This window comes from Opisthorchis viverrini, assembly GCF_000715545.1.
Source record: "Opisthorchis viverrini unplaced genomic scaffold opera_v5_8, whole genome shotgun sequence".
Taxonomy (NCBI): domain Eukaryota; kingdom Metazoa; phylum Platyhelminthes; class Trematoda; order Opisthorchiida; family Opisthorchiidae; genus Opisthorchis; species Opisthorchis viverrini.
Window position 1 is genome coordinate 634,876 of NW_008751664.1, and position 19,757 is coordinate 654,632.

Here is a 19,757-nt window from a genome sequence, read left to right on the forward strand (position 1 = left end):
TTCCAGAATATAAAATCCAAAGGTCAAATAATACACACACGCAATTGCCACTTAGTTCTATGGAAAATAACCTGTGCGTTACATTGAGAAAAAAACCATCCATCGTTTGATGTACCCCTCAGTAAGCTGAATGTGGACATTTCCAAAATAAGTTGTTCCTCTCCATAATGTTAGGCCTGCTCTGGATCATTGTCATCCCAGTCAACCTCTTATGACAAACAGTTTATGGCTTCCCGCTTCTGCAATGAATAACACCATGAAGACATGTGAAGTCTAACGGAGGTTTCACCTCTTTTCTTATGAGAACACGTGTTATAATTTGAGCATCGTTGTGAAATCTCGCCAGATACATGTAATAGCTGAGATAGGTGGATTCACAACAAAACATAAGTGATATGGCGCCACTAAAAATGCACAGTCTGAGAATGCTTGACCGTAAATCTATATGAACAAGAGGACCCTCGGTAATACTGCTCAAACGTACTCAAACTTTGAGTTCCCTGAGTCGAACTTTTTTTATTCCCCAAAAAACGCAATGATTATTTGCTGTGAAATGTGACGGGGATATCACGAGCTCCTGAGAAAAAGCTGCATTCTGGAGAAAGCTGCTGGTCAAACAAACGTGAGTGTAACTAACAAGTAGAGTACTTTGGCATAGGTCGGTGTGGATCATGCTCCGTTTTAGTAGCCAGTCTTCAGGAGTTTTGGAAGAGGAAAGGTTCACATTTGTTTCATTTGGCACGTTTTTTAGACATTCCGGCAGCCCGCCCGAAAACATTAAATTCACCGGAAGAATGTCTTGAATGAAGGATTCTGCTGGGATCATTTACAGTCTTCCTATAAAACCAACCTAATTTGCGTTTGATCTTATTTCATCAATTGTACAAAACTTGATTTTGGAATAAAGCCAAGATTTGATGAGTGGGCATTTCCGCCATTAAAAAAAGCTATATCATGTGAAGCTTTGAATAAGATAAAGCCTTTAAATTGATTTTAACCCAACCTTCTGGAAGAGTTTTATGTTAGAACTCTCGTGATTTGTTTTATTAAGACCGATGCTGAAAGACCCTTTATGCGTTGACCTCCAGAACCAGAATAGCATTAATGTGGTTCCCAATTATTGTCATGTGACATTATTAATTTTCTTTAGGTTAGCAGTCAGCTATCGTCCATCAGTTCTTCCATACATGACCCCAAGTGGGACACTACTGTGTGCCAGTCATTGTTTTGCCAATCTCAGGATACTCATCTGCTCTGATTGTGCGTCATCTTGCCCCGGTAAATAATGTTCTCAACGTTGTCGTGACATCACCAATATTTGTTTGTAAGGGTAAAAAAATAATTCGCCCAAGCGTTTTTCAACGACAAACGCCTTGTCAATTTTTACTCCCATTTAAACCCACCCAGCGAAACCCTACCCTTTGTCTCTGAATTGCGCTTTATAATTTCTGTTCTTACATCCTCGGTGTTTACTTGATTTGATGAACCTTTAGCTTTCCGTCGCAGCCACCAACATTTCTTCTAAGGGACCGCGTAAGGAGGTTGCTTTTTTTGTTGGGAGTTACACTTATTAGAGCCCCGTTAAAATACTCTCTTTTATGAATTCCAAGTTTGCTCTCTTCCTTGGGAGGGTTTTCTTTATCCCACAATGATGTCATTTTTAACACAACTAGGCCTCCTGTAAATAGTTACGTTGACCACTAGGCTGTGAAAACCTCCTTTGGATTTCGCGCTATTAGCACAGGAAGATTCAAGGATGCTGATTCCTGGTAGATTGCCCGATTTAGTCGATTGGACGCTCGTTTACTCTTTACTCTATAGAGGTGCAGAAGGCATAAACAAGTGCTTGAAAATTAGCTGTTTTTCGCATGTTTTCCAAAGGAAATTTCATTTTTGCACATTAATCACCTGTAAATTTATTTGGAAATTCATCGTCTTTACCATGACTTGTTCATCAGCGTACACACTTTAGTTTTGTCTACTATTTATTCAGAATGGGAAAACAGAAAGCATTGAGGATCAAGTAAGTATTTAACAATTAATCTGGTAATGAGGAGGGACTGCCTTCACTATAAATGAATTGATTAGTTTATCCTAAAGTCATCTGTTGACTAAGAAAGATGTTGCACGCTGCGCATCGGCAGCACACACTTACCTATACCGCACCTAATGTGATAAAAATAAACAGCCATCCTTTTAACTAAACCATAAATAAATTCCCTTGTGTTTTTCGCAACTGTCTTCTATGCACATAGAGGAATGGGCTACTCATCATACTCAATCAAAATTCAACTTGCCTTCATGACAGAAAGCCTATTTTAAACCAGGCCGGCCAACGTATCCATACCTTTCTAAATGTCTAATGGGATAACTAGCCCATAAGGTTCAAATTAAATCACCGAACTCCGCTGCTGACAGTTTGGTTTCAAGCTTGCATGAGTTAAATTTCCGCTTTTGGCACCCCGACTAGAATATTTTGTGCTCATCATCAGTTAGAGTGATCTGATACCTTTGGGACCCTCCGCATCATGAGCTCAGCTTGGAATAACAGACGAAATATAACTTTGCAATTGGATTCAGAAAGTTAGTGCAATATCACACTCAGGTATCAGTAACGGGAAGTTCAGCCACGTACAATAAGAATCACGTGTGTCTCGGTTAAAAAGATAGGACGATCCCACGGAAGTCTGCTCGTGTTGCAAATCTTAACCCCAGCTTGTGCTCCGCAAAGACTCCGCCACTGAAGCAATAGAAAACAATGCTTTATTCCGTTGATACTTTGTGGACATGTATAGCATATACCCTAAGTATGCGAGTCTATTTACTGCCCTAACAATTCGGATCCGTCCATAAAACTAGGCTACAGCGAAACTTAATCGCGGACACCCTGCAATCATCAGATCTTATTTCACAATTACACCGGTGAATACAACTTCGAAGCCAGCACACTAGCTAGGAATAGCGGAAAGTGTTGCCGAATCAGGCAGCATAGATGGTCGTGGGTTTCTTCTTTGAGCTGGATAATTCGAATGGAACTATTTTAAGCATGACTTTTTGTGCATGTTGAAATAGTCTACTTTAAACGTAGACGTGACTCATGTGATTGTCGTATGCATTACGGAATGTCGCAAATGTGAAAATTCGACCCCTATATCTCACAGGGCGTTATTCTCAAACGCCAGTTATTAGTGGATGCCAATTGGGAGTTTCGATATTCCGCTACTAGTCGTTACGGATGTTAAATAGTAGCATCGCTTGTAGGAAGGCGAAATTCTTTTTGTGAGGGGTAGATACGGATGTTTAAGAGACGAACTTAGAATAGGTAGAGGACCACCAACAACGCTAAGAGGAGATATTTCTGCCATCAAGCATCCCAATAAAATGCATCATACGAAACTGTGGAAACATACAAATATTGGCGTTCAAGACTATTTACACCATACTCATACTAGGAGATTATATTCCTTATTAAGCTAGGCAAGCACGTGGAATCCAAAAGAGGAACGTTTGATGTGTTGTGAGAACTGTGTTAACATTCAAAAAGCAAAAAATGGAAACAAAATGGAAACTTACGTTGCTCGCGGTTGTGGAGGCTGGCTGCGTATGCTACGTGCATTGAATATCCAAAATATCAGGGGATTCGTAGCCGAGTTTAGTGGAACCAGTTTCTGAAAATAAGAACGAAAACTTGGTGAATTAAACTGACGAGCAACAGTGTCCCAAATCACAGCTTTAAATGCATATTATATTGCTTGGTTGCATTTGAAAAGTAATGCAAATGTCAGAATTATACCATTAACAACAAACTTTTGATGAAACAAAGGGCATCTATAGACAGCAAAACGTTAGCTTATTCTGTGCAAGTAGGAATTTGGTTACTTCCCAGGGTACAAACGTCTTCCATTTACTGGGTTTGATTCTTTGTGGAACGCGGGGTATACGTCACTATCAACTAATGAATCTGGTTCCTTTTTCTGCGATTGCTATGTTCTTGATTCCTCCAAGATATCTCGATCTACCTCGTTACGATATTCAGCTACATTATATGATACGATGAAAAACCTTTATTCGGTCCACTGCGCGGTTAATCAACAACTGAAAAAAATGTTGGTGTGGTAGTAGTTGGAAAAATGTTAACATATTATACGATGACTAAACATTGTCTCGTGATTAGTATTTATGATCCTTTTGTGTTTTTACAGTTAGCAATTGCCAATGCGGTGTAGGTAGTCATGACAATTTCAAGCTCAGTCTGTATGCAATCTCAGAAATATCAGCATGTATTCCAGGGATTCTGTTGATCATTTGCCTATACACAAACCGATTTTAAGACTGCTCTTCATATGCCACTAGTCATTTCAGTGTTCAGCATGTTTGCTCTAAGCAGCTCGTATAAATGCTAGTAAAAGTAGCCTTCCTCAAATCACAGTCACTTTAAACCTACTAAAAATGAAATACTGGGTTAGAATGTTATTGAAACCCGGAATGATACCGAATATACTGGACCATGGATAACACTACCCCTCTTATTTACTTGCGCTATTGATCGGAAGGGATGATAAATAAAGGGCTATCTACGATTTTTTCAATCATTCAGAAGGCAGTATTCATCTATTTTTCTTAGTGCTGCAACTCCATACCTTTAGTATCTTTGAACGAACGAAGGTCAACCAATTCGAGCTGCAGCATAGTCAGTTAGATGTTGGGCATATCACAAAATGACGCATTCCAGTTTCAACAAAGCCATAATTATGTAGGACTATAAATTGATGCCACAACGGCAACAGCATGAAAAATGTACTCAACAGAATCAACGATAATATATTGAGTTTTATACTAATAGAAATATTAGCTGCACAGATTTATCAAGCATAATGTGATATTTTGCGGTTACGCTTATGTAACAAGTTCTCTGGTGGGGAAAATTTTTTATTTCAGTATTGTGATTAAATCGTAATCCCAGGCAAGGCCGCAGGATATTTGGAAAGTTTCCTTTTGGGGGCTATCTTGCCGAGAAGTCGTTCTATAGAGTGTCCTTTGTTTGGAATGTAGACATCTTACGTTTTGCAGGAAGCATTTCAATAAATGACATGGAACGTTTTTAGGATTCACCGACTGATATCCATTCATTTAGGTGCACCGGAGAACACTATGCTTCTGCAAATTGTTTACTGACTCGTTGACACTGGGAGTGACTAGTGTTATAGAAGTATTATGCCATTTATATGTTGAGAATGTATCTGTACAGTTATCTATTTAGGGCAACACCAACCCCAGAAATGGCTACAATCAGTTGTTTCACTGAAAAGAACTCTCGCAGAGGACGAAAGTTTGTTGATTCAAATCTCTCCACAAGTTCATGAAAGGCGCATTACCGACAATTTCAAACTAGAAAAAATCAGCTGATTCCTTGCCCAGAGTAACTTTGCCTACAGGACGCAAGTTCAGTAATATTTATGGGTCTTTGAACAGCTTTCTAGAGGAATCTGGCATGTCCATACCCTGCCAAGGAATAACACGTAGCATGCAATTTCCAAAATTCAACACCATTTGGCTTTAATACCTCACCAAAGCAAATGCGGGATCAACAAAAGCTGGCCAAGTATAACTTCAGCACTCTGTATTCACCGGTTAGTATTCTGCGAGTTAGATCTCTGGTTTGCGGGCTTCAAGGATATGCAACTAGCGTGACGGTCATACTGCAGCCGGTGATGGAATATGGTTACTTGGATTACGCAGGTATACGAATTAAAACCCAGACAAAATTCATTCTAGAACTTAAAAAAAGAATTCTCGGTCGTGCCTTGCAGCACTTTTGGTAACATTTCAAACTAAGCGCACGTATCGTTGACAAGACTGTTAACTCCTTTTTTCCACCTACCATTGTCAAGCTGCCTGACGGCGACAGACACAGTCGTCCTGTTCTATTGCTTAGAGAACCTACGATTGGCAACTGTCTCTAAGTAAAATCCAAACGTTTGGTAGTGCATAGATTTCTGCTATAACGTTAAGAGGTATATAAGTCGAAATTATTTATTTCCTAGAGGGTTACGTCGAGTATGAATCAAAGATACAGCTTATACGTAGGAACAGATAAACAACACTGATCTGCATGTGGTAAAGGAAAGGAAAATTGGTTTAGACTTTATGATGAAAGCTACTGCTAATAGGCGTGAATAAAGACCGACCGGTTCAATCCATTCGCTTCGGAAGGCAACTTCAATGTCTTCAAAAACGTTTCGTTATTTCTACCGAATACCACCAAACCTTTTCGAAAACGATGACTGCGCAATCGGTTCCAATTTTTTTTCACGTGACTCAACTGCATTGTCATTCAACTCACAACTTTAGCGCACATGGAAGTCCAGTGCAAGATTACTATTGATTGTTCGTACAACAGAAATTACAGATCAAGTTGTTTTGATATTGTTGAGGTAATTATTTATTATACATTACATTTATTATATCATTATTTATTGTTTATTTATTCGAATGTAGGTCAAAATGGCAGTTTCCATCGAAATCTGAATAAAAACTGCGTTCCATTCAAATAAGTGGAATTTAAAGCATGTCAAGTTGAAATTCGGTCGATTTTTAAACTGAGAAACGTACCCTATTTGTATACATTTCAGCGCCATTTTTCATTCCGAAAGCGTTGTAGATGTCAGAGTCTATCGCTTAGCTCTACTTAAGTCCTTGATTTGTCATCTGTGTCGGTTTTAGCACTTCACTCGATGGTGGTAATTTTCCACATGTCTGTATGGACGTTCTGGTTTGTTGGAAGCACTTTGCCTGCAACAAGTGGGTTATTGTCCATCAAACGAAATATTGTATCATTTTCTGGACAACGATGAAGTAAGCAAACAACTTCGTTCTTTGGGAATGTCACTTGCCTGACGGCTCTGTTGCTAAGAAACTTTGAACATAAGCCCTTTGAGAGGAAATCCATAACTACAGGTTGTCCACTTTTTAGACCTTGATGGACGACGTATTGCTTTACAAACAGTGAGAATTACAGGCATTTGAATGACGGCATAAATGTCTCCTAGCCATTTTCTGCAGATGCAAAGAATAAACCTTACCTGAATAAGAGGGGTGTACATCAGGAGAGTCCGAGCCTTCCGATCTAGGACCTCGAACGTAACCAGTAGGTTCCACACCATAAACGGGCACCAGCAAATTATATAGACTGGGAAGAAAGACAAATTAGGTATGGGTGTTAAATATTCACCATATGTTCCATTAGGAAAACAAGTAATTCGAAATAGATATGCATGAACCACACTTCGGAAAAGTTTGCTCGCATACATTGGCTGATGCATACGTTGGCGGCTGCTGATATGTTTGGAACGCGGTGGCATGCGGAATGCGTCTCGGCAACTGCCTAAGGAGGCGTAAGTCAGCTTGACTATCTTGGTTGACCTAAACCTTGCACAGACACTGCATCCTAGCTGTCTTGATCCTAGCATTGCTGTTGCTCATTTGGCTGACAGAAAGAAGCAGTATTTTGGTGAATGAACTGTGAATATTTCTATTTGACAAGCATGCTCCATAAAAAGGTAGCGGGTGTGATTATCTATTTATTGCCCTTATATTCGTTGAAGTACATTTGCATGGCAAGTGCTTTATGAACTTTATATTTATGCAACAGGTCAAAATTTTGCGTCGACAGCTATGAATGTACTGGAGTTTCTACTTTGACTGGTTGCTTCTTAATTTGGGTCATCATTTTCTAATAGGGAGCTACCGTTTTTTTGAAAATCGCACATGTAGAGAATCAGTATAGTGACATTTTCGAGATTGTTTTCCTTTTACTATTTATTGGAATTTGTCCCATCACTCAGCATATCCTTTTCACTTCGGGCATGGTATGACCTCTCACAGTACAAAGACTTGTAGCGCAGCAGTTATACAAATAGCAGCCGGGGAAATACATTTGGCGTTCGCGCTTGCGGATGTGATCAATTTTTATCCTAGGTATTCCAGCTCAGGATATCGATATAACGAGCCATCCTAGACGTCCGTTGCCACGTAAAAAGTTCACCTATTCAACACAAAATTCACCATGCAAGCAGTAAAGCAGACTGAAGATGAAGTGACTTTGACAATGTGTGAGTGATAGATGAACCGCAAAACTGAAGGTTTCAAAGAGTAAACCGTTGAAAGCATATTGATTATAATAACCTGCCACCTCCAAGCACTTTTGCTCAACAAGAATACACTGCTCCGACAATATATGATTGATATTTAGATGCGTAAAATCCTGTAAGGTGCATCGTTGAAGGTGAAATCCACAACCCTGTTTGCCGTATGCATTGAAGCCTGATTTGCAATAGTTCAAAGGGGAAAATCTAAGGCTTTATACAGCATAGCAAAGAAACAGTCCTCAGTTGAAATCAGACATTACTATTTAGCTCAGAAAGTTAACAGTCCTAAAGGTAGTTTAAAATCAACACAATCATCAAATATCATATTTTTGGTGGCATGAATAGCAGTTAGAGTGGCACCGATGTCTATCGCCGAGCAATATAACGTGTTGGAGTTATGGATGCGTATGTTGTTGTATTTTGTGTACGCCAGAGTGTAGTATCCTCTGGCATTAATTATGTCGTCAGTTCTCATTGGAATTAAAACAATTTCCTTTTTCCTGTCCTTTATTTGCTTAACGCTATTGTTGACCGTGCCTCTCACTGTTTTCATTTCGGACAGAGCATATTTAGCGTCTTTTATCAACAGAAGAATTTCTCACCTTGCCCACCCCGTTCGTTCACTTAATTAGCACTAAACAGAAGGTACAAATCAAACTGCATGTTATAATGTATTCATTTTCTGGGTTACACAAGTTGAACTCGAGAAAAATGTTTTTTCAACTGCCTAATAACTTTTCTTCAAGACAAAATATGCGATAATATGCCGTTAACGCTAAACGGCTCAACGCTAATTGAATACAGCACCCGAATAAACTCGGAACTTAGGGCAATTTAAAACAATTCTAGCGACACTGCAAGATACTGATGAATTCGTTAGTCTAACTCATTGGCATTTAGCCTTTTCGCCTTGCTTGGCATCCGGTTTGTGAGCAAGTCGGCCACTAACGGCTAGAACGCATGTAAATTAATGGTCAGTAGGGGTTGCATTGCTCTTCCGGACGTTTGACCTAGAGGCATTTTTATTTGCATTAAGCACGTGCTTTCAAAAGTTACCGCTAACACCGCTCTCAGAATTTCAACTAGGGTTTGGTCCAAAATTTTTGAGAATAGAAACTTCAGGGCCAGAATTTTTCGTGCATTTTTGACAAAGAATTTTAAAACGGTCTAAAATGGGAAAAATTCAAAACTGTTTTTAATTGGCCGAAAAATAGTTAACCATATTCAGCATTTTGAGTTCCAAAGTGGTTGACATTGAGTTGGTATTTGGTTTCTCTTTGAAAATGGGTTAAAATATGTCAGATAATACATAAAAATGTTACCTGCAAAGTACCTCCACTGCACCTCTTTGCCAAAACAAATATTCTATCGCTCACTTTGTGTAAATATTGGTAACAACATGTAAGCCAAGGTGTGCATTCTGGAATCGTATTCATCTCGGTTGACTTAATAACCTGACCATTTTGATACAATGGTCAAATGCGTGGCAGCGTGAATTACGAAGGTTTGCTTACGATTATTTCCTTTGATGTAGGGCTTAATTTCAAGACGCTTTTTTCCTGATTATGAATTGAAACTTTTTGAAGCTGTTTTAAACTTTTGTGTCGTTTCTATGAACCCGATTTACTGTGGAATAACTTAACAACGGTTAATAGTGGTCAAACTTGACTAATAACACCAACACATTTTCCTGTGATTGTTTCTGATATTATTTTGGTTAGGTACATATTTTGTCCACCCCAAATTTTCAAAAGTAAACCTTCATTGCCCTTTAGAGAAAAGGGAGTTTTGTTCTATGCAAAGAGGCGTACTGAAACTTGTCCTGCAATTATGAACCTTTGAGTGGCTTTTTCTCATATATCCTCAAGAAGCTCGACGTTTTTAACAAATGGGGAATACTCACGGCAGTACATTTTTGGAGTTCATTGGAATGCTCAGGATACGCACCCAAACAATGCAGTGGGAAATAAACAGCAGTTTGGTTGGTGTCATAATCAACAACCGGATAGCTGCCAAAAATGTCAGACTTCTCGGTTATACAGCAAATGTGATTATCCGTGCCGTCATTATCGGCATCTGATTTCCAGTCTGCTGTATGAACTCTTAAACTTCTGCCAATTATTCGAATGAACATAAGTTTTATAAACGCTACACCAGAATATTTTTCCTATGTTGTTCGAAATATAATAAATAATTTTCTGTCTCGTAAAACCTCGGCATTGTTTCTTGAAATGTTAGATAAAAACAATTTACATCATGTTCATACTTATTCGACTCAAATCAAAGGTGCCCAAGATAGTCTGGAAAGCAACAGCTTTAATTTTATCTCAAGATTTATTTAGATGTTCTCAGTGGGATAAAGTGCAATGAACAAGGAGGCGATCAGGTGTGGATTGGTAACGTCATGGCCACCTTTTTTCATTACAACACGTGGTTTTATAAAACATTAGTAATGAAAGCGTGCAGAAAGTAAATCAGAAAGATAACGTATGAAGTACTCCTTTTTAAGAATCTATTTTGGTGTGACCTTCATGTAATCAATTTTACTTATCATTTTTGTTACACTTGAACTTACCCTTTATTTTTTATTGCTTTATTGACCAGTTCAGGCTAAATGATCACAGAGAGTCGCATTCAATGCAATATTTGTGTTTCCATTAAGGCGTTCTACAAAGTGAATACCAACTTGGAATATGTTCATATTATATATACACATATATATACGAACGAGATATTTGCGGAACTAATAGGCCTTCATTCTCCTGTGCTCCACGTAAAACTGAACATTCTAAATTATCTTTGTTAAGCAGCAAGGGTGTAGTGTCTTATCACTAATATTCATTTTCGTCCAAAAACTGAAGTCTGAATTCCCATAGAAAAACGTTTGTGAATGTGAATCTTTCACTGGAGAATATTCAGTGGTTTCTTCCGGGTTTGTAATTTTTCGAACATGAGTAGTTGGCACTTTGCTTAGGGCAGATATGCGCCCCAGTTATTGTGTTGGTGTACCGTTTGCTTGTAGTAACGCAGGTGAAATCGAAATACGAATGGTTTATACTAGCTTGAAAGTTTCACTAACTTTGTTTCATGTGGACAGGAGTTGGGCACTTTATATTCAGAAAATGAGGGAGGAAACGATGATACATGTACATTTATTAACACTGCAAACCATCGTGCAACAATAAAAGAAGGATTATGTGTGGAGACTTTTATTAGTTGGAGCTATTTCTTCTAGGGAATTTTCTGACGCCCCTAGATTGTTAGAAAGTGCAACCTGAGAGTATTCAAATATTTTGTGACTATTGCTAGTCCGGTTAGCACGAGCCTACCCACTGTTATGTACTACTGGTCTTTAAATGATGTAGACTGTATTGTAGTGTAGACTGTAATGTATTTGGACTGTATTATAAGCAGAAAGTCGGTTCTCTGTGAGCAGTTTTGCAAAAACAAGCAACACGAACAGTCATTCTTCTATATGTAAGGGACGTACTGCATATATGCCAGCATGATGATAGCAGGATATTCATCAAAATTCAAGCGCATGTGATATAGTGCTTCCGTTTACCAGTCATCTCCTTGTCAGGGCTGGTTGGTCATACTCCCAACAGGAGGGCCCGAATAATTTTTCTGGCTTAGTACATGATTTCATGGGGGTCTGGTACTTTGTCAGATTGTGTTGTTTGCTATGTTTATCAGCTGATAACAAACCACCTGCTGTTCGCTTCTATGATACATCCAAACAGAACCAGTTTTACTACAAAGAATGACACTAATGCACAATGCATTTTCTTCTTCATAGTTTGCTTGGCCACCCGAAAACTCATTGCATAATTTAAATTAAAAACGTGTAAATTATGGTATGGCCTCAAAATGCACGATGCGTCTGAAACTAGTGCAAAACTGGGTGCCTCATGCGTCAAACAAAAATGTTCACCGAAATCCACACTTATGTGCCTGTAACATCCCGACAGGTGGGACACAGTACATATCCAACCGAGATAATATTCTATATATTAAAAATACGGTGCTTAAAAACGTCATATATTAACGTACTACTTCTTGACATGTGACGATTAGGATAAATAAATGTAAATTTGTTTCGTTTGTACCTAACGTTCAACTTCTCACTTTGTTGAAGACCAAATGATCGATTAGAAAAACTATCGAGTTACTTTGCAAAGTATCAACTGAATGGTGGTATCGTGCTTCAAGAGGCTTGCTAGTGCTAGCTTACCTTTCGTTTTATCAGGAACACTTCATTAGAAAAGACTATCCAAGAAAAAAGACCTTGCGCAACACGAAAGCTCAGTCCTGAGTTGAGATGTGAAATGAGCACAACATATCGCATACGGGGGGTGGAACGCATGTTTTCACAAAACCCACGACAAATATGACAGAAGGACATTTCCTTGAACAAGGTCGTTCTTAGTGACCCAAACGTCGGACACTTTCTGTAACACATCCTGTCCCCAGCATTCTCCTAATTGACGAGAAATATCTATGGGTTGTGAGTTGCAACTATACGTTTCCATTTCAACTTAGTAATACATCTATTTTAATTTATGACTCATGTTCATGAAATCAACTTTCAGTTACGCATGTTCTGGTTGATAAACATCAAAACGTTTTCGCGCTATGTAGGTCTATACCAGACTTTCATGAAAATATGGTGTAAATACGAGAACAAACTAGTGACAGTCAAAATGGTGCTCACATTTCATAACCAAATTAGAGAGACGAACCATATTTTGTGGACAACACTAGAATTTACTGTCCGAAGAAAGTTTTCACCAACAGAGTTCTACGGTAATGACTGCTGAGTGGACTTTGCACGGGGGGTAATTTGGTCAGGTGAAACTGACAATTAATGAAAGCATCCAGTTTTTAGACAGGCGCCTCAAGGAGGTTGGTTTAAAGACAAAGAGGATGAAAGTTTCGTGCGACAGTATATGGAAGCGTTTGATGTAATATGCAATTCGGTGAATGTTTGTTGATAAATATCGCACCTTTCGCTTGAAGACCTGTACAAACTTTCTGCATTCTTGGTAATCACTTACTGGCGAATAGTGGGATCAGTGAATCTCTATTATTTATTTGATAGCCACCGACTCTTCCTCATATTCATAGACTTTGGTGCTTGGTGACGCTATTATTTTTGCTATTTTTTATTAGGCGTTTATTATTATCATTATTATTAGGCATGTATTCGTTTGAAAATTAGATCCCTGAGGCATCTGGTCTAATAGATCTGTACGGAAAAAAGATTTTGGTTCAAGTTGTCAGGTTTTTGTTATTACTGCCTCTATACATGACGGCATGGCTCAGTGGTTAAAGTGCGAATACACTTACTTGAAGGTCCGTCGTTCGAACCATACATCTGCCCGTCGACCTCCTCCGTCTACGTTTGTGCGTGACAGTTGAGCATCGAAATGGTGCTACAACTGAACAATCTGCCTCTAAAAATACATGTGCGTTTGAAAATTCTGGACATGTATCACTACTTTCCATTACTTTTTATCACAAGCTTCTTCCGTGGTGTACTCGACTGCTATCGATATAGAAGTGACATCCTGATAGATCCCACGGATAGATTTCTGATAGATACTACAATTAAACGTAGATATGCTCTAAAAGTTTTATTTCAGTTCCATTGGAATAAGTTGTTTTATTAAATGCCAGTCATCAGGGAAAGATCAAAATTCTATGTGGTTAGCGCTGCAACGGAAATTTCGATTATTGGATGGAGTTGTGAAAATCTTGTTACCTTTCTTTTGATAATATGGGAAGAATCGAGAAACGTACATTGATTACATTTTTCATGGGCCGCACGTAGCCCAGCGTGTGATTTTCAACTAAAAACCACGATGCCGCATGTTCAAATCTCCCTGAAAGTTTGCGATCAGTGCACTGCTTGCTACTGTCAGTACTGATGAGACGGCTGTGCTTTCAGGCATAGATCAACCTCATTTGCAGCAAACGGCCGCATTGGCTCTTTGGAAATCGGTGACAAACGCCGAGTTCTTAAACCTATATTAACCATTGTTGTTTTCAAACTATAGATAATGGGATATATTTAGGATGCTATTGCTGAATCCGAATTATTTGCCTTAAAAAACCGTAGAATTCTTTTTTTCTAAAATTGAAATGGTTTAGCTCAATTATGTCTTTCTTATGGCTGTGAGCCTAAGCACCGGGGTGCGGTACAAAATCCAAATTGACTTAGCAACCTAGTACTACATTTTGCAAGATTTTACTTCAAAACTTTGGAAGAATGTTTGCTTTGCACCGTTAACCACAGTTTTCTAAGTTTGCTCACCTGAAACAATTACAAAGGTCATCTTAACCGTTTTTATTCGTGCCCTGGGAATACAGCCGGCTGCAATGTTGGCACTCTGTGAGGGTTTGTGCAAAAAACCATCGGTGGAGGAACGTTTATGCCTCACATATTTTGGGATTGCAAGACGGAGTCTTCTGTGGTCTTTCACATGTGGAGGATATTCCGGTGACCGACAGGTGGGTTCGCATTCATTACGTCCGCGTTTCTCACCATGGTCAAACAAAGCCGGTTGCAACTTTGAGGCTTTCCATATTGTGGTCACCATAATAATATGACAGATGGCTATTATGGTTGCCGGGATCATAAAAACAGACACAGCAATACACGTCATGTATACCTGAAGAAGAGAAACAATTGTAATACTTTTGTGATGCCTTCAGTGTCTAACTTGGAAGTAAGTCTTATCAGCAAAATGAAAGACGTTAATCACATGACATGATCGCCTAATATAACCACGCCAATACTTCTAGGAGATTTTGAACTCTTTTATTCGACAGTTTGTGACGTTATAACAAATTAAGCGTTTAATAATAAGTTGTTATCAGATCATCAGATCAGACAACCGGTTGGAAGATTTAGCTATCTTACTAACTAGCCCTATCGGAGAATTGAAAATCTGTTTGTAATGCTTATTTACCTTTTACTCAACTTACTTTTGTATCGACTGTCCTAAAGTTTAAGTAGCAGGCTTCACGGTCCGTTCCTTCACCAGTCTTTTGTGCCAGTATCAACCCCGGTAATCCGCACAGACTGGCCACAAACCAAGCACCGCAAATCAGAAGCCTGGCTTGTGTTTCTATGAAATAAAATGAGGCAGTATTGAAGGGGTCTCGTTATGTATCGGAAAAGCAACAAAATTAAATTCACCCAACCACCTCATTTTTTGAATCAAATAACACATTTCCTGGGAAAATATTTATCAGGCAGTTTTCATTTATTGAAAGGGGAAATTCTGTGTAACGTACTGATTTTTTCCAATGAACGCATCAAAAAATCGGTTGTGAAACTTGCACTCGTAACAGCCACTGCTTTTGGAATATTGTGCTCAAGAGAACTCAGTGTGCGTATAATAAATAAGCACTTAATGAGCTGTACGTGAAATTTCAGGCAAAGGAACAGGGTGTATCCACCCAGGAATGCGAAGCGCACGATGAAATTTGACGCATCACTTTTTTTGCGTGCCAATTTTTTAGATTGATGTTGTTTTTCACGAATGTCCGTCCATACCAAATTGGAGCCAAAAAATCTATCAACACAAAGATATTAATTTATTGCGCACAGCTCAAAGCTTTGCATTGGGAATGCGGAATGCAGAAACTGTCAAAATATTCAAATTACAAGGCTAAATGTTTTACTCAAACTCTAACACATCCTCACTCAAGATTAATAAAAGACGATATTTTAGAATAGTTTTTTGGCTTCGTCAGCGTCAGCATCGAATTCTTTGTTAGTTCACTTTATTCACTTTCCCTTCCTGGAACATGGAAAAGATACAATTGTGTTGATACAATCCTTCCATTGCAATTCCCCTGACGTTCCTGTTGCTCTTTGCTACACCAAACAAAAAGTTTGACATTGGAAGGGAGGATCTGTGGTGGGAGACCTGTGGGATTTATGGATGATGGAAGAACCGAGTTATAATCGATAAACAGCGTGGGTTGGCATAGGAAGAGTGTAGAAGGAACGTGTGTCGATTCGACGGGATTGAATGTGGGTGCATTTACTGAACCTTGTATGTGAACTTTCTTACGATCGGCAGCAATTTTGCTGATTATATGCACGCAATACCCACTAGTCTGAGGTTGGGAAGAAGTTTGAGGAAGGGTGTAAGAAGTGTGGAGGGTTGCAAAACCAGAATTAGAAATAGGGAAGCAATAACAAACAGGTAGAATATTGTGTGACCAAATGGTATTCGTGGTTATACTCATGTCCTGGTCCCGGACCAGCGAGAGAGTCTCGTCAAGGCGTAAATGGATTCAAAGACTTAAAAAAGCTACCATTCAAATAACTGGACGCGTGTTGATTTTAGGTAGTAGCCGCTTGCTGGGCAAAGTTCTACAGGAAGGCAAACGAACAGAACAGAATGACCGCAATAAATAGCTTGTTGCTGATGTGGAAGCACAGAGGTTTTAGGACTGAAGTACATATCTATTCAACGTACACTAACTCTAGATTTCCAAGCTAACAATCCAACTCCCCTGGATTCCCTCATCAATACAAATGCAATTGTTTAAGTGAGGGGTGTAAAACTTTCGGAAACGCAAATAACAATCCCAACCGACATCGATCCATGGAATGTGAGACCCATTCTGTTTGTTTTTAGAGCATGGTGAGATCTCTCCGTTGTGCTCCATACTAAGTTAAAGTAAAATGGCTGGAAATGCTTAATCCAGCTTACTATACCATGATAATAATCCTACGTTGGCTGGTGGGGAGAAAATTGCATTGTCTTACTCGACAGAGAAAAATGATCATATGTGCCAGTAGTCAACAGGTCATCAAAATTCTTGGAAATACGGACCCATTTAGTTCAAGAGTTTCCAGGTGAACAATGAATCCAGGACTTTGGATAATGTAAGTAGGGTAGGAGGAAAGCATTAATTGTTTCTTATCACGTAAATACGTGAGCTCGAAATTGGGAAAATATTCAAGTAGAAGAAACTATAAGTGAAAGAAAGTCATGATCATGTCAAGTTTTGCACAACAAATAAGAAACAAAATACAGGATCTATGAACAATGATCATCACTATGATAAGTTGCGGAGGAGGAGTTTGGACTAAAACGCCGGAACTTTACAAGTATCGCTTGGGAAGTTGGAGGGGAGTTTTGGAATTTGAGGTGTGAACTGAAAACCTATTGCTTGGGAGAGCGTGTCTGGTCTTCCATTAATGTCAGATATTAGAAAACAAGAACGGTGATAATCCCGAATTAATGTCCTTTCAAGATTGCGGAGGAATAAAATATGAGCCGATGTATTACTCAGTGTGTAAGCGATGAGTCTGAGGGATACACTTTTTACCATGCCAAAGTCCGCACCGCAGAAGTACTTCAAACACTGCATACTTTGTGATTCACCTCATCAGACTGGCACTGTCCTTGGCATGATTTCGAATGAGACGTTTCTCTCTTTTCTCCCATATTCTCCTGTTACTCTTTCGCATTCATCGCTTGCATTCACTTCTTATGTTTGTGACCATGCTCTTCAAAAATAAATGATAATTATATAGATAAAGGGCATTAGGTGCACTGTCTCTAGATGGTTGCTAGGCTTGCCTGTTATACTGTAAAGAAGCCACCATCAGACAAGGAGATGTCATGAGTACGCAGTAGAGTGGGTGACCCACTGGAAAACACCTGATCGGCAAACATTCAATGCACCCGAAACAACCAAATACCAACATTTCAAAATATAGCCTGTATCAGCCTATATATTTCAGCACGCAAATGCAGGATTTAACTGATCCAATAGTTATTGTTTCTTGATTTTTTTCAGAACGCAGCCTCCATGAACTTCTCGGTAAGAAGTTTAGCACTGCGGCAATTCCAGAGCAACTGACCAAAGAAATTTCGCATGCCCAGCGAAAACATAGCCAGTTGCATACATTGTAATTAAAATGGCAGCAGCCAACTTTACAGTAGCTGGACAGATGACAAAGATGAACGGGGGTAAGACGAGGGGTTTGAGGTTGAATCGCGGATAGGATTCTGTTTTTATTTAGAACAGATTATAAGCAGTACGAAGAAAATACTTGTTGACCACACAACGCTCCATCCCACAGCTGGCTGGATTCGTGTACGATCAACGCACGCGTTTCACAATTTTAGTTCATATGTCCGATAGTCGATTTAAGTGACTGTTCTCCATATACCAGAAAGAACATTCTTGCTCTCAGCGGTACTCACATTATATGCTCATGCTCACTTCTTGATGTCATCTATGTATTGTAGTTATCGAAAAATTCCACCATCATCCATTTTATACAGTGCGTGAAGTGAATACAATAAGGTATAATTTCAACAAAATAATCCCGTGGTACCCCTCTTACGGGCCGTCAACTTTGGTCAGACTGACCTGCTTATTGTCGAAAATTTACCCGATTTCTTCTCTCTTTCTCTGGCAGGGAATTGCTATATACGCTGTCAGCACGACATGCACCGTGCACTGAATACACTCAGCTAGAATTAAAGAGATGACTTTTGAATTAGTTGCTTCCCGTATTCTATAGTTAGGCCTATTTCAACTATGGTGTTCTGGTGGTCATACGTTCAAATCTTCAAGGCAGCAGAACCTCGACGTAGGTTGATGGTACTGTTGTCCCACCATCAGTGTACATCTCGTTTTAAGATGTCACAGTGCAGTAAACTAGTGTTACTTAAATATCCACATGGTTTGAAAAAGAAAACAGTGCGGACCATTACTGTTTTCGGGATCTAGTCATCAGGTCAGTACATACCCAATGGTTAAAATAGGAGCGAAAAATGAAATACGCTGCAAAGATTGGTTAGTGAAATGCAAAACGCGGAGACCCGAACGATTGGCTGTCTGCGCCCCCATGTAGCATCTAGTTGGATGCTGTAAAACAGTCAAGAGGGCTGTTGAGTGACCTGGCCGGTTGATTCGTCTCACACGACCACGGTAGATTCAGCGTTCGTACGCAACGCCGTTGAATAGATACTGGGAGTCTATTTGCCAAACGGTAAATGATTTGAAATTACTCAGTTGGCATGACTTTGTGTCCCGTGTCAATTAGGTGGGACGCGATTGAGCTCCTGGGTGAACTGCTGAGATTAATGGTATTCCGGTAAGAGAGGTGCTTGCGTATTCTCTTAGAAAGTTGCCGTGTCGTGCGCCCAACATACTCCGCTGAACGACAGTAGGAGAAAGAATACAACCACATGCTGGGTGAGGACTGGCATCTTGTCTTTGAGGTTTAAGTTGGGCAAACGGTTTGTTGTAAACCAAGACCGCAGAGTTTTAGCCTGAAGCGTGCGCTGTAGGTATTGCAACAAGCAGCGATTGACTGTGTCCGCCAACAGATCACCTTTATACGGTAAAACCAAGAGTGCTGGCTTCCTTCTAACGGTCTAGATATGTCCAACCGCCGAGCACGTGGTCATGCCAAATGAGTAATTTCAAATCATTTACCGTTTGGCAAATAGACTCCCAGTATCTATTCAACGGCGTTGCGTACGAACGCTGAATCTACCGTGGTCGTGTGAGACGAATCAACCGGCCAGGTCACTCAACAGCCCTCTTGACTGTTTTACAGCA

At 39.5% G+C, this 19,757-nt stretch overlaps 1 protein-coding gene across 1 annotated transcript in view; it reads right to left on the bottom strand.

Annotated features, from left to right (window-relative positions):
• Positions 1-3,569: 3,569 nt before the first annotated feature.
• The window catches only part of T265_00777 (hypothetical protein), a gene marked incomplete at both ends in the record, with an annotated part of 50,862 nt that continues 34,674 nt past the window's right edge, over positions 3,570-19,757 (bottom strand). Inside the window, 4 exons of the mRNA XM_009164649.1 lie at positions 3,570-3,668; positions 7,083-7,189; positions 14,464-14,821; positions 15,138-15,280. Of these exons, the coding sequence (XP_009162913.1) occupies positions 3,570-3,668; positions 7,083-7,189; positions 14,464-14,821; positions 15,138-15,280 (707 nt within the window). The remainder of the gene's footprint in view (positions 3,669-7,082; positions 7,190-14,463; positions 14,822-15,137; positions 15,281-19,757) is intronic.